Raw genomic sequence first — 16,012 nt, 5'->3', positions numbered from 1 at the left:
CTTTGAGTTGCCAACGGCACCGTTTTGATAGTCGTTTATATAATGGACTCTGCCTGAATCTGACTGCACTACTACCAAATCGAGTTCTCGTAGCGGAGATCATCAATGGCGAGCCGCCTTACCATCGACAGCGCCGATCATCATGCGGTGGAGAACCACCGCACTGAGGCAGCTTCTGAAATCGAAACCAGAGACTTCAATTTGGTCGCAAAGAAGATGAAAATTACGCGGAAGCCAGACTTCGACAAGTCGGAAGAACTGGAAGCTGATATTGAAGTGAAGGTGTTCGACGTAATGCCCGAGAGAGGAGACGACGATAAAAGCGGGAAGGGCGCTTCTTAACTGCTTGCGGAAGTTGAAATGGAAGCGAAAGAGAGAGAGATGGAGTGGAAGATGAGTGAATCGCCCGGCGTCGAAGACGAATGTGTAGATCTACGTTTCTTGGAGATGAATTTGTAGATCTATTTGGGATCGACCATGGCAACTTTATTTGTACTTCGTACGGCAGCTCTGGCAACAAAATGAAATACGAAGGTACTGGATTTGAAATGAACATAGTTCAAACATAACGGAATCATGATAAAAAATAAAACCCCATGTTCAATTGCTTACATTGTAACGGATAAAAATCCGATGCTCGGTGTTTAAAGTATCAAGATTACAACTCATCATAGTGCCAAAAAATAATGCTCACTACAAAATGTAGGTTAGAGACGAGCTCATTCATCTTCCTGGCTGTGCAACCTGGCCAGCTTGTTCGTGACAACAACATCAAGCTGCGCAGCTCTCTCAACAATTTCTTTCCTCTTCCTTGTGGAAACATTGTGTGCAATCTCAGCGCAGTAGGTCCTGATTGAGAAAGACGATGCAAGTTAGAAATATTATGTGAAAACTAAATCGGAACTTACAGAGGCAAAACAAAGGTCCTCGGTTTACCTGTTGTGCATCATCAGCAGTTCAAGCTCTCTGACGTTGTGCACAACGAACTTCTTGAAATGATTGGGAAGATAATGGCGAGTCTTCTTGTCTGACCCATAACCAATGTTGGGCATGAGAACACATCCCTTGAACTTTCTTCTAACACGAGAATCAATACCCTTTGGTCTTCTCCAGCTGGGCTGTCAAACCAAAAGTTTATTAACATGATTAGTCAGAGCAATTTAAAACAAGCTAAGGTCCGATAAATAAACAACGTAGGAAAATGAATGTTTGCAGGGTTAAAGTAACAGAAAGCTGTTGAGAATCAAAGCTAACTGTGTCGCAAAGACCTGTAAACTTTTATGTACGCCCTGTTAAACGAAATGTCCAGCCACAGATAATAAATCTGGACATCAGATACCATAGGCAAACGACTCCTAAAACGATACCACACCAATGCATATTCACACACACGACCACATATTAGACACAAACGGAGCAATCACAATGTATGAACTAACTGTTCAAACTGCAATCTCAGTCGAAAGATGGTGATTTTTAACTTAATAATCACAGGATGTCATTAGCGTTAAATATTTGCATCACGGATTGCAGACTTAGAAACAAACAAAAAAAAGAGTTAATAATCTTAAGAAAACAAAACAAATTACTAAAAGTGGTAAATGAAAATGGAAATGCAACAAAGATCAGATGGTAGTGCATGTAAGTATTCATCATTCAAATTGCAGAATAGATGGGTACAAATCATCACTTCTTGTTGCATATCGCTTAAAATTAAAACCCTTTCGAACAAACCAGTATACTTGTGAATAAGACTGATGCAAATTCTGTAGATTGCCCACAAATTGACCAATCAAATGGTAAAAACCCAAATTTTTATTGCTAAAAAAGATCAGATAGTCGATCACGAATTCACCACATTGCATCTTAAGATGCAAGTAAGTCAGCGGCGAAATAGCTATCCTCATATCCATCAAAAACCAAGTTCAAATAACGAAATGGTATCTTGTACCGCTTCGACAACACGAAAACAATTGTTCCATACGTTTGCAACGAAATTCAACCAAAAAAAACCCAATCAAACGGTTATATAAATCTATACAAACAAATTAATTACCGAATTAAATATATGGCAAAGGAATCAGATATAAGTATGTCTATCACCATCTTGCATCCATTGTAAAATGCAAGTAAGACTGGGGCGACAACAGTATCATCATTTTCTCCAGATAAATTGACACTAAAACAAAACAAAAATTCAAAAAATAAAGAAAAATAAAGAAAAAAATCAGAAAAAAATGGCAGATGAAGGATTTTGGTATTATACCTTGACGGAGGCCTTGCGGTCGCTCTGGGGCCTCTTGAAGTGCTTGACCCGCTTCTTCACGATCGACTTCTTCAGCAACGGCACCGCCATATTCACTTACCTCCTGCAAATCCAAACATCCAAACAATAGATTGGAATTGTATCAGCGAAACCCTAATAGAATCGATTTAGATACATAGAACAGATCTGAACTCCTCGGAGAAAGCGGCGGGGAGAGAGAGAGAGAGAGAGAGAGAGAGAGAGAGGCTTACAGTGTATAGGGTTTTTGCTGAGCCGCCGAGCTGCGGATTGTAGCTGGGGCCGTTGGTTTTATAAGCGAAGAGTGGGAGAGATTGGGGTTGCTAGGGTTTTGCGATTTCGGGGTTGGACTAAAATCTGGTCTGTTTGGCTAATGGGTTTAACGTAACCCCGGTTAAGAGATCTGGGCTTGAAAACTGGGTCTAGCCTATTGCCCTGTAGGGCCCAAACATTACCCATCCTATAAATTATTATTCTAATTGAAATTGACCCCTTAACTTCTTAAACTATTTGAAATCAGTCATTTAACCTCTCACTCTCACCGTCATATTCGATGAAACTTTATGCACTTTGCCGTCAAATATTGGCATGTGATCAACACATGATTCACTCTTGAAGGTAAAGTAGTGTTAGACCATCTTCAAAGAAGATGTTAAATTTTGAACATAAAATTTAAATTTTGACAGCTTATGTGGCACTTAGACATCTTTTAAAGTTTTGTTCTCCAACCGATATGTCAAATTAAATTATTATTTTATAAAATAAATTATTAAACTAATTAAAATTTAATAAAGGACATTTAAAGTTTAATCAGTAATCCGTTCACCTTCCTTGATTGAAAAGAAGATTAAAGTAAGATAATTGCATCGGTCAACTCAACATTAATTATAATAAATTATTAAACTAATTAAAAATTAATAAAATACATTTAATAATTAATAAAAAAACATTTGAAGCTGCTGTCAATTTTGACAGTAACCTCTTTTGCTGCCAATCCATGTCATCGCCACATAGTATTTGGCACTTCGGTTGGAGAATATTAGTGTGGTCTTTTTTTACTATTATAGCTGATGTGTACATTTTGGCATCTCCTTTGGAGATGCTCTTAGTATTTGACGGCAAAATAAATAAAATTTTATCAGATCTGATAGTGAAGGGCTAAATGGCTGATGTCGAATAGTTTAGCGGATTAATTTACCAAAAAAATAGTTAGGAGAGTTAATTTCAACTGAGGTAATAGTTTACGGGGTGTCAAAACACAATTTACCCCTAAAATGTTATGTCATCCGCGAACTCAGCAGCCAAAGGACGGTGACCTCGACCTGCAAACTTCCCACCATTAACCTACACACACCTTCTCTTAGGGTTCCCCAAAGAGCTTCCGTAAGGTGTTTTGGTAGCTTGCAGAGCAAGCTAGCCGCTGTGTATGTGCCTTTGGGGTTGCTAGGGTTTTATGAATGACTATTTTTTTGGTACGGTTGTCCAAAAATAACATATATTTATCCATATATACTGAAAAGACTGGTATACACATCTGTTCATATCTTTTGGGTACCCAAAATTACAAGGTTTACTCTGTAACCTCCATTATACAAAGCTTGTTGGAAGGACAGGCCTTTAAAGCGCTGTAAATTGAACAACCGAACTCATAAGAGTTGGGAGAGCTGGGGGTAACGTCCACCCATTCTTTTCCCGCCATCTCAACATGCGAATTTTGCTTCGGAGTTGCATAGAACTGGAGTTTATCAATTTGTTTTGTCAACATCGTCATCAAGTCTGTTGAGAATATAAAGTCAAAACTTTCCTCGTAGTCCTTTCCGCCTTTGAAGATTTGGATCCCGATATCAGATTTCCACGAGTTAACAAAACCAAGAAGTAGTGAGTTCACACCTACGTGTCCAGGATTGGTGCTGCAAACCTGAAAGAGGGAGCAGAAGCAATGAATCAAGGAGGAGAAACTGTGCTCAAGGGATGAAATATCAATGATGCAAGCAGGCACAGTGTTCATACGAAGCCTATGCGTGGCATAGGTACTTATGACTGCAGCATGTGAAACACTAATACTGTAATCTGCTAGACAGTTTGGCATATGCTGAGCTGGTTGACAAATGCATTAGCATTGGGGAAAGCTAACGCAAAGGCCATGGCACGGTTAAAAAATGCCTTCATACAACAAAAAAGAAAATGAACATAGAGTACTTCAGGTACTGTCAACTCTAGCATAGGCAGGTTATACGTAAATTAGGTGCTTTACAAGTTTATCACATGTAACATATGTCTGAACTGGAGCAAATAAAATCTTATCTGTGAGTTCTTAAAGATTTTTCTCTCGTTTTCTTAAGTGTGCTCTGAGAAAGCCAAAACTACGTAATGAACTATAACAAATTTCGCTAACCTCAATATACTCCACGCCCATTTCACTGAGATTCTCTGGAACATTGTTTGATGAAAGCAAACTGAAAACTCCGCCAGATCCAACAGGCAATTGAAGTATTTCCCAAGGTGATTTCATCAAAATCTTATGCTTCTTCTCTTCTTCCACTGAATTGCTGACAACTGGAAGTTTCTCTTCCTCTAAGAACCAGACCTGTGAAAGGTTCAAAGGGAGCATAAGGAAGCATATACAAAATTACAAAATCAAACTCTAGTTACTCGAGATTTCTTTTTAAGACAAAGAAACCCTCCAATATGAAGAAGAAGTAAGACGCATGTACAGCACAGTATTCTAAATAGGATGATTAGTTTCATTTCCAGCTTAAGCTTATACATGCACGCACAAAACAGGGGTCCGAGGCTCATATCATTAGAGACATGAACATCATAATTAGGTTCTACATTTAAAATTCAAAACCTTCGTCCAATTGGAATGGTCTAACTTTTCAATTAGAGCATCATATCCTGTACTATCAGTATAAATAAAGTTGGTAAAAATTGAAGAGTTGATTATTGAAGGAAATTTTTATGTTAAATTTATACGACCATTGATCCTCTCCGGTGGGAATTACCGTTTCAATGCCACAGTGTAACCATTATAAAATGTTGTGACTATTAATGTGTTTAATGCTTTCTATAGTATCATGCCATTTATGCTATATCAAAATCACCAAGAGACTCTTCACTTGATTCTTTAACTACAAACCTTTTCAGGGACGAAGCCAAAGTAATCATTTTCTGAGAAATGCGTCCTTAAAGATTGAACTGTCAGGGCCGAGCAAACCAGAACCAAAGGTACCGACACACGATCTTCCATCTGCAATAACACATATCCAATAGACCATACTGTGAAAACATTATCCAAAAGTATCGATTGTACTGAAACATGCATCGTAGTGGAGAACAATTAAGTATTTTGTGAGGTTTCTATAAGGAAATGGGAGATTGAATACACTCAAGGAAATACAATTGAGGAAACTAACATTCAAATATGCACACACTCCATAGTGTATCTTCACAACTAAAAGAAACGTTTATGTATATGACATATGTTTGACATTTGTTTTTCCCCACTCAAATCTACTTGAGAAAATTTGACTACATTAAAAATATCGTTTAAAATGAAACAGATTCTTAATATGCACATAACACAAGAACTCCATCCAGAAACTAAGTGATCACCAGTTTGTTCCAAGCTTTACAACTTATGGGAACAAATGGAAAAGTATAGATTATGCATAAAGATGATCGTAGAAAAAAACCTCAAGGGAATAAAAGAAAACAGTATCACCTTTACAAATCTTTGATCGTCACAAAGTAATGTCTGAAGAGAGGAAGATACTATTATCTCAGTGCCATCAGAATTCTCAAGATCAGGGTTAGAGGCCAGTTGTGGTCCTTGCTGATTCCCATTGTCATTTACAACCAAAGCAATGGCAACTTTTCCTTTAGATATGAGATCTAGTCCTTTCTCCTGCAAGTGAAGATGTGTACCCAGCTTATCTTTGCTTGCAGAAGAAACGAGACATTTCTCTGATATTTCCAGAGTACTAGTTGTTTCTCTGGCTTTAAGGGCATTGATCATCTCAGTTACATTCCATCTGAACAAAGAAGTCAGACAAAAGTTCAATAATATATTAATCAATGACAAGTACATCTGGCAGTAGAGCAGACATCTTATTCAGTCACTTCACACAGTTACATATACAACATACATTTTTTTCATATTAGATTTTTAATGATTGAGACTGAAATCCATTTCATTTTATGTTAGAATGCTAGAAGCAGAGGAACAAAAAACTAACATGTGAACAAATCATATTACCTTTTGGATGGTATCTGAACATTTTCTAGAGCCTGTTGAAGCAATTTCGAATTTACACCAACAATCTGATCAGCAAGTAAGCTTCTTTGTGCTTTCTCTCCAAATCTTAACCCATCGAACACATGTTTTTGCTCCAAATCACACAGTTTCTTTTTTGCTGATATGAGGCGCTTCTGCAACTTTTTTCTCTCTTTCCATTCCTGAATCATATGAAAAGATTTTAACTAAAGGCACAAAAGCCATTGAGTACAATAGCATGTTTTAAACTTAAAGAAATCGATGGGATATTAATCTACATCTAAATTCACTACAGTAACCTACACTAGTAAGCTTTTCAAAGGTTTTTGTGCAATCCCTTTAGAGTTATAAAGTCTCAATGATTTTTGGTCCAGACAATAACGAGGTGAATGTAACTGCATTTTGCATTTTGTTCACTTGCCTAGTCTCCTCATAGCTATGCAGTAACAAGAAATATAATCATTTAATCACATGAAACTCATAAATTCACATATCTAAGTACAAAATCTCATAGATGATATGGGTTTTAGGATTTCCATAAGATCATGTAATCAGTGATCCACATATTTTAAACCATAGCAAGCCAGGAATTTCCTAATGTAAGTCTGTTATCAGGCCATGATAGGACATTATAACACTATCAATCTACAAAATTATAATCCACTTAGCCTCCAACACATCAACTGTAACCAAGTTCCAACTGGTGGGACTTTGACTTGGTTATTCTTTCAAAGAGAATTGAACAAAAAGCTTGATGACATGGACTATAATGCAAAAAACACCATATTTCTGTATTTTGTGATTTTGGAAAAGGTGGCTTAGTTAATAAGAAATAACAGATATGAAGTGTAAAAAAGAGAGTGTGCCTCACAAGTTGGCGTCTTTCTTTCTTGGACCTCTCATCAAAGCGTAAATTTAGTTCCAGGAGTCCCTTTGGAGGTGTAATCTGCATTTCTTTCCTGTTCATATCGACATTTGGAACAATTTCTTCGACAAATGGTATCCACACAAGGTGACCAGATAATCTTGTTCCTGCTGGCTTTGGCTTTCCAGTTGAATCAACGATATCTAGAGATGTATCGAGCATGACCTGTAAAAGATCACTTGCTCCGCTGTTGAAAACATTAACAACACTTCCCACAGGTTCACCAGTTTCCTGAAAACAAGGAACATAGTTACAGCAGTAAAAACACTACATTGAGTTCCGATGATGAATCCATGACGAGAAAAGGAAAGGACAAATTTCTGCGCTAAGTAAGAGAAAGAAAACTGATGAACAAAAGCTAGAGATAAAAGTCAGACAAAACATTTTTCCAGAAAAAAAATATAGTGAAACATAAATCTGTGAAAAATACTAGATAAACAAATTGTCTCTTCAAAAGAATGAATTTAGTATAAAATGATATTATTACACCAATCTATATTTAGTAGATGTCAGGAACACACGCATTTTCATGCCCAAAGCTATATCTTTTGAAAATAAAAGACATTATTAACACGAACCTTAAGAATAACTTTCATCCCAACAAGATCACGAGTATAAATTTCGCCTTCCTCCAACTGCGGCCTATCTTCTTCCCTCACAAGTAAAGCTGAACCAATTAGCTGTCTGGCCTGAAAAATATAACCCCACATAGGGACATTAAACGTTAATGATTGTGAACACAAAACCTTTATCAATGTTCTCCCTTACAATAGATTTGACCAAGGAAAGCTTAAACGTAATGCTCAGAGATAGTATACACCATATCTTTTATGTGTAAATAGAACAAAGATGACACCAGACCCATATTAGGCTATCACCATATCTTTTACACATAAACAAAACTAACACGAAATGAAATTTGAAAAAGTGAAAGACGGGAATTATTGCATGCACAACCAAAAACAAAGGCCAGCCCTCAATAAGCTCACCTCATCCACTGTTTCAATTCCTCCCAATCTCAGTATCCAACTCTTCTGACCAGGGTGTCCTCTTCCCTCCACCAGCTCAACTTCTTGAATTATTTCTCTGCCTGATACTTGTTGTCTCAACCATCTTTTCCCAGGCTAATTAAATAACATCAATTTATCCACAATTAGATTATAATATTCGACGAATAAAACCCTCAAACAATCACATTGCAAATCCATTCGAATACATAGTTACCTTGGAAAACCGCAATTCAGGAAATTCGGTACTGGGTTTCACACGAACCTCCCCTTGTAGCCCGTGGACATTTGATATGTACCCAACTTGAGTGAATCCTAACTCCGCTGTCGCAGTCTCAACAATCTCTTCAGTGACTTAAGTGACAAAACACAAAAATAAATAAATTTAGCATACAATTGAATTGAACATAAGAAAGTACATCAAAATCATCAAAGGCATCCCACATATGTATTCAATTCGGATGAATACCAAGAAGGTTTTTCTATCTGGGTCGAAACACCAAATCCACCAAATGGAATTATCATAAACTCCCATCGATTCATCACATTATGCAATACATATAAACAGATTTTAAAATTACATAGTTGCTAATAACAGAAGAAAGCAAAGACTTTAACCATAATTAAGTTACTAAACAAGTTGTTAACTCATAATTACTGGTGCTTCACCTTAATATATGAATTTCCCACTGAAAACTTACTAAAAACTCACTCATTTTTGAGCTTCTGAGCCACTAAAACCCAAAATTAATCAGACCCAGTAAACAAAATACTGAGATAAACAAAACCCATCAATCAAACACTGCAAAATAAAAAACGCCAAAGCAATACTCCAACTGATAAGTGAAGAGCAGCAATACTCCAACTGATAAGTGAAGAGCAGGTTACCAGTGCTAGTGGAGAGGAGGGAGGGCAAGGCGGTAATTGTGCAGACGAGCCAGGGGCAACCGGAGGGGCGAGGGCACTGAGTCGGGACGAGTCGGTCGAGTTTGGAACGGAGCGACGAGTCTGTGAGAGGTCGGGGGAAGAGCCGGAAGTGGATTTGAAGAGCAGAGAATGGAAGAAGCTCTCTGCATTTTTGGCGCCCTCAGCCCCGCAAAGCTCTGTTACACGAGGATAACGGGCTTGATTTTTACGTTTTTCTTTTAATTTGTGTTAATAACGTCCTTATATTTTTTTTAATTAATTAATTAATTGTTTAACATTTTTGAGAAATAAAGTGAACGGGCTTGTAAGGCTACAGTCACACCCAGTTGTTCAAGGCCCAATGGGCCGTGATTTGTTTTGTCATTAAATCAAGAAATGTCTCACAAAGAAAAACCAAATGAATTTTCCTTCTTTTTATTAGATCCTCGTACTTGTGAAGGGAACTGCTTATTTTTAAACTTTTTTGTGTTTATACAAAAATAATATTCTTATCATCTATATATATCATCATCTGTATTATCTTTCTAATTAAAACGAGATTTACATGTATCGGTGAATCCTGTCTCTATTAGAGAGATGGTCAAATAGATGATAATTGTACATCTGCTTTATTTATACTAAAGAGAATATCAACAACTAAACTTTGCACCTCCATAATGACAATTTAATATCTTACGTCCGTTTAATAACTATTTTTTCTTTCAATTTCGCCTTGTCTTCACTTTTCTTTTTAAATCATTATTAAAAACTTAACACGCAACTTTTTATTTTTTGTCATTAAAATTAATAAATTAGGCGAAATTGAAATAAAGAGTGTGAAAGTCCATGGTCGGTTGGTGTGTATTTATGGAGAATGGAGTATTTTCCGGTAAAGTCCCATGTACTATGCTTCGGAAAATGATCCTCGTCAGATTCTTTTCTTAAGGATCCCACAATCGTGTTTGTTCATCGTACATCATACGGTCAGAAATCATTTAAAATTTAAAATTCAAATGTAAATAATATCTAACGAAAACTGATCACATAATGTACAATGAACAAGTACAATTACTAAATCCCTAAAAAAAAAATCCGAAGATAATCTTTTTCTCCATGCTTCCCAGTACATAGAAGCGGAATATCGGATATCCCTCCTCCAGGCAAGAAGGACGTGTTCCTACATGAAAACGTGTGAACTCGTGCATCAGGCTCTGGCCACGGTGGCCGTACGATGATGCACTAGGCGACAAAATCTCACCCCACCCACGAACACGCTTACGTGCGCGCCAACCCAACTTTCTACGTCCATGTGGAGAACAATTTCAGAAAACTCTTCCATCATTTGAAAGTTTGGGACAGAGATTCTCTCCTGATTTTATTGTTCGATATCAGAGGAACAGATAATTCAAACCGTTTAAATTGAATTTGATAGTTTCTATTAACTCATTTCGTTAGCTCATTTCACACAAATCAAATGCTAGAATCTCTTTTTTCTTCATTGAATTATCATAATTCTCTAATCTTTAGGTTCCTGACTGTGAGATCCGAAGAGGATCCAAATTCGAAGGTTTGAAGCTTGAAAGAGTCCCACTCCCTCACGGGGCCACAAATTCGAAAGTTTGAAGCTTGAAAGAGTCCCACTCCCTCACAGGGCCACACTCATTACGCACTTGCTTTGCAAGTTGCACAAGATTTTAGATTAGATTAGAATCATTAGATTGATCAAGTTTTTTATTCGTTGACATCAATCAAATTCAAATCAAATACTCCCCCTGTTTCCATGGCACCACTTGGGAAGTGGAGAGTTGAGATAGACAAAAGAGATGACGATTGTTTTTAATCTTTATTTTTGGCAAGTGACATTAAAGAAATGGATGAGATAAGACAATTACTAAAGCGACCTAGGAAAACTGTGCTTTGTTTTCTTTGAGGGAACCTACCAAAGTATTTTAAATTTTTTTTTTTACCGATATATTTTTTAGTGTGTCGGAAACATTGCTTAGTTTATCAAATGTAATAATATAATTAGTTGAAAACTTAAAAAAAAAAAAAAAAAAATTCGAACCAATTGTATTATGACACTTTGTGTACCGGCCCGTATTCTTTGGCATATTGAAAATTTTCTCTTATTTATGACACATATGTCGCCATGTGTACTGTAAAATTTTTTAGTATGTTTATTTTTTGGGTAAATTACACTTTCATACCTTAGGTTTGGGGTCTATTTCAATTCCTTACAACATTTTTAAAACATTTCACTTTCATACCTTAAGTACTATTTTATTTCAAAATAATACCTCCGTTACATTTTCCATTCATTGATTCGTTAAATGCTGACATGGCTGCCAAATGTCTGCCACGTGGCAAATAAAATAAAATTTTTAATTTAAAAAAATACCTTATTTTTCTTTAAAAAAAAAAATTTGAAACCCACATCTGCAAGAAGAAGAAGAAGAAGAAGAGGGATGAAGAAAAGAAAAAAAAAATAATTGTCCCTCCCCCCCCCCAGGCCCGGCGACCCTCCACCCCTCCCGGGCAACCCTCCTCCCGTCCCGTCCCCCCGACCAGCGAACCTCTTCCCGTCTCCCCCTCCCCCCGGCCCAGCAACCCTCCTCTCGTCCCCCCTCCCCCCATCCCGACCCAGCTCCCTTCCTTCCTCTTCTTCTTCTTCTTCTTCTTCTCATCGTACATCGTGCAGTCAAAAATCATTTTAAATATTTTTATTTAAAAATAAACATAAACAGTACTTAACAAAAACTGAATGCACGATATACGATGAACGGACACGATTAACATATCCCCTATATCCTCACCAAAATAATCCAAAGAGGATTGTGTTGGTACATGAAAAGAAAGGAAAAACGAAAATGAGATCACCATCTACTCTCCCCATGATCAATATAATTTTTAGTTTTCAAGTATTAAATTACGTATTACTGAGTCATATATTATTATGCTTCTAGATGTTCTAGTAAACTATATTGACCAAAAAAAAAAAAAGGAACAACAACCAAATAAATCATCCGAGAAAACTTATATTAAAATTGTAGCTATAAGCTATCACCTCGAGTCGAAGCACTAAAAGAAAGGACCGGGTAACGCGGCGGCATAGGAACCACGGGACCCCTACTAGAAAAGGGAAAATGGAAGTGCGCTCATGCGCACTAGCCGATAAAGCCATTTTCTCTTAGTGCAAACACTTAGTAAGCAAGCTACTTTCCTCTAACAAGTAAGCAAGTAAACTACCTTTTATAATAAGGAAAGCTTCATAGCTCCAAACTAGACAAGGCGCTTTTATGCCTTTTTTTTAGACAAGAAAGATAAATATAAATAGTATAGGTCATGTGCTTTGTATCATCGCGTATTCGAACAAAGACGTTTTAAAATTTGCAACTTGTGAGAGCTGTTTTCTGGATCCAAAAGAGAGTACTTGAGTTCTCCCAATAACTAAAAACTGTATCATGCCTGAATCTAACTGAGGTTCGCGGTGGTGGGGGAACTGAATCGGAAAAAATAAGGCTTCTAGTTATAAGATATCTAATGAAACCCATTTTGAGACCGCTAAACACATCATAGGTTGTTTGTTGTACTAATTCGAGATTTGGAAATGTCCAAGAAAAAGGGAAAAGGATTAGGAGAATGAATGAAGCCCTATCAATCCCTAATTAATTTATGTTTGGATTGCAAGTAAGTGCACGAGCTTTGGTTGGGGTTTGAGTCAAGAGACACCATGAGAAAATTTAAAGTTAACTTTTTCTAAATGCATATCCTTTAAGGGAAAGTTTTCTTTTAAAACTATCAAACGTGTGTTCTCAAAACTCAAGCTGCCATAATTTGCTCAACTTATTGTTTTGGCAAAACAACTTGTGTTTTTTATAAAAAATTAAGTTGCACCATCCCTAGAACGAAACATGTTATTTTTCTCTTAATTTGTAAAATTAAAATAATTAAACAATGTTTTTAGCAATAAGAGAAGAACAGTCCTATCAACTGAGCTTTTGCAATAAGAGACGAGCATCGACAACTCTGCCCAACCACCTCATAAACATCATCAACAAATTTCGCATCTCAAGAGTGTTTAAAATATCTACAAAATTGTCGATATTTCCGTCGAAATATCCAAAACATCAAAGATCGATATGGAGAGGGGGTTAAATGCAAACTTCACCAATGAATATCGATGATATATACTGATTCACTACATAAATTTTATTGTAACTCGTTGTAGATTTTGAACTTTTGAATTTTTTGTTGATAAACTTTTCTCTAGTTTCTGTTGAAATGTCCTACATCGACCATATCAATGAGAAAATAAGCGTTTAAATATCCTAACCCCACTCCAACTAATACCAAGGCCTTTTGTGATAAAACCTCACACCTGAAGGATTGTGCAGGTGGTAATTACCAAATTGGGGACAATATCAGTGTTGTGGGAAGTGGGTCGTATGACCCGTCTCTGATAATTCTACATGATATCAGAGCCAGGGAGAGGGCCTATCGTACTGCCACGTGATGGGTGGGTCCCCTTGGCCTCACGCGATGATGGTGGGTCCCTTGGCTCCACGTGTAAGGTGAGTCCCCTTCGCTCCACGTGGTTGTCGATGTGTGGCTCTCCCACGTGAGACCCACTAATTGGATCCGACGTGAGGGGGCGTGTTGAAATGTCTCACATCAACCATATCAATGAGAAAATAAGAGTTTAAATATCATAACCCCACTCCAACTAATATCGAGACCTTTTGTGATAAAACCCTACACTTGACGGATTATGCATGTGGTAATTACCAAGTTGGGGACAATATCGGTGTTGTTGGAAGTGGGCCGCATGGCCCGTCTCTCTGATAATTCTACAGTTTCGACTAAATCTGAGTGAGTTTATATATCCACCCCATTGCAAATTTCCATAATTTCCGTTGAAGGCAACTAATTTCGATATTGACATATTCATAAATTTGCACATCAATATTTTCACATATATCGATATTTTAAACACTGACTCACAATAATAAGAGAAAATTGTAGTAATAGTCCTGCAATTTTAACCCAATTGGAGCATTGGTCCCTCATCTAAAACTTTGACTATTGGTCCCTTAACTCATCAAAACGTGCATTTATGGTTATTTTTGTCAACTCCGTCAAAATGAGTCATGGTGGAATGACTATTGCTAGAATTGGGTTAAAGTTAGGGGGACATTCCTACAATTTTCTCATTTTGGTTTTCCATATTTTCGCTTTGAAGAAATATATTTTGACGGAAGTTCTTACGAAGTTGACAAAAATGATCATAACTGCACCATTTGATAAGTTAGGGGACCAATGGTCACAAATTTTAGTCAAGAGATCATTGCTCAAATTCAATTAAAATTAAAGGATCGTTGCAACAAATTCCTTGTAAAACAATGTTTCTTACGATTTTTGTCTCCATTATACTTTAGGTCACGCAATAATCGGAATTTAGTTTAAGAATCAAGGAAACAGATCATCTCCGGATGTCTCCCACCAAAGCCCACCAATCAATTAATCTAAGCCTTTGAAATTTGATCCAACGGCTAAAATTATTATAACTTTTAAATAAGACCCCTGTTTGAAGTTATTGGATCAAATTTCAAGGGCCCAGATTAATTGATTGGTGGCTTTTGGTAGAAGAGATCCGGAGATGATCTCTTTCCAAGAATCACAGTGTGAAACTAAATTGGACAAGGAACCGGATCCCTTCCGGACTCAAATAAATTGAGTCTCTTGAGTAAAGGATCTAGGCTATTAAAATTTGATTCAACGACTACAAACAAAAGACCCTTCTAAAAGATAGTAATTATAGCTGTTAGATCAAATTTCAACAGTCGAGATCCTTTGATCCTTAGGTTCAATTTATTTAGTTCCGGAGGAGATCCGGTTCCATTGGACAAATCATGTTTGACAAGTCATCAATTTGTGATTAGACCAAGTTTGAATATATTATATTATTTAATGGGAAAGTTAGGTATGAGGACGAATATGTTATGCAAAAGCAAAAGGTCCATAAATCAACTAGTTAATGGATAACAAGTGGAATATTCATACATTACTCCAAAGTTGAAAACTCTTAAATTTTTCTCGAGTGTGAGACCCATTTCCCACTTTTCCTTTCAATAATTAAGAGAAGGGGGGGGGGGGGGGGGGGGGGGGGGAACAACTTACTTGTACGCACATGTCAAATTGATTAAATTTACTTGGGTCGATGAGAGTCGTGTGCTTCATCTACACACTTGGGTTAGAATCTTTATTCTCCTGTTTATAGTTTATATTAAATTAAAATATTATTACTAAAAAAATACTAAGTGAGTTGAAAACCTAACCGGATGACTATAATGTCAGAATCATTTTTTTTTTTTCTAAAGAAATATATATATATTTTTTTAAATTAGGAGGGAAAGACTTGAACTTAGTTACAAAGGGTATAAATACGACTCTGATTTTCTGGTCCGTAAGGGGTAGATAACTATATATACGAGCTAACCATATTAATTTTGTATTGAATTCATTCACGATATTCGAACCTAACACTTTCCGTTTGCTATTAGAGACGAATACTATTAGACTACTAACCATCAACTTAAAAATTATTAACCACTTGA

General features: G+C 36.7%; 2 protein-coding genes and 3 non-coding genes across 5 annotated transcripts; all 5 read right to left on the bottom strand.

Moving 5' to 3' along the window:
• Nucleotides 1–522: 522 nt before the first annotated feature.
• On the bottom strand, nucleotides 523–2,658 carry LOC103943557 (60S ribosomal protein L32-1). Its single transcript, XM_018646533.2, has 4 exons — nucleotides 2,518–2,658; nucleotides 2,267–2,369; nucleotides 937–1,118; nucleotides 523–849 (listed from the first exon to the last, which is right to left on the bottom strand). The coding sequence occupies exons 2-4, from the start codon at nucleotides 2,354–2,356 to the stop codon at nucleotides 720–722; spliced, it is 402 nt and encodes a 133-aa protein (XP_018502049.2). The 5' UTR covers nucleotides 2,357–2,369; nucleotides 2,518–2,658; the 3' UTR covers nucleotides 523–719.
• LOC125476567 lies at nucleotides 1,449–1,532 on the bottom strand. Its single transcript, XR_007257893.1, has one exon. It is a non-coding gene; the product is annotated as a small nucleolar RNA Z196/R39/R59 family (small nucleolar RNA).
• LOC125476566 lies at nucleotides 1,620–1,697 on the bottom strand. The gene has a single exon (XR_007257892.1). It is a non-coding gene; the product is annotated as a small nucleolar RNA Z195/SNORD33/SNORD32 family (small nucleolar RNA).
• Nucleotides 2,078–2,163, bottom strand: LOC125476569. Its single transcript, XR_007257895.1, has one exon. It is a non-coding gene; the product is annotated as a small nucleolar RNA U31b (small nucleolar RNA).
• Nucleotides 2,659–3,762: 1,104 nt separating the features above from the next.
• LOC103943546 lies at nucleotides 3,763–10,737 on the bottom strand. The gene is made up of 11 exons (XM_009353856.3): nucleotides 10,662–10,737; nucleotides 9,381–9,578; nucleotides 8,710–8,846; nucleotides 8,475–8,609; nucleotides 8,064–8,174; nucleotides 7,432–7,716; nucleotides 6,543–6,742; nucleotides 6,009–6,318; nucleotides 5,424–5,534; nucleotides 4,680–4,871; nucleotides 3,763–4,202 (listed from the first exon to the last, which is right to left on the bottom strand). The coding sequence occupies exons 1-11, from the start codon at nucleotides 10,735–10,737 to the stop codon at nucleotides 3,855–3,857; spliced, it is 2,103 nt and encodes a 700-aa protein (XP_009352131.2). The 3' UTR covers nucleotides 3,763–3,854.
• Between the last annotated feature and the right edge of the window lie 5,275 nt (nucleotides 10,738–16,012).

This window comes from the organism of the source record quoted next, unplaced genomic scaffold, assembly GCF_019419815.1.
Source record: "Pyrus x bretschneideri cultivar Hongxiangsu unplaced genomic scaffold, Pyrus_bretschneideri_v1 Contig19, whole genome shotgun sequence".
Lineage (NCBI taxonomy): Eukaryota > Viridiplantae > Streptophyta > Magnoliopsida > Rosales > Rosaceae > Pyrus > Pyrus x bretschneideri.
This window is presented reverse-complemented; position numbering and strand designations above follow the sequence as displayed.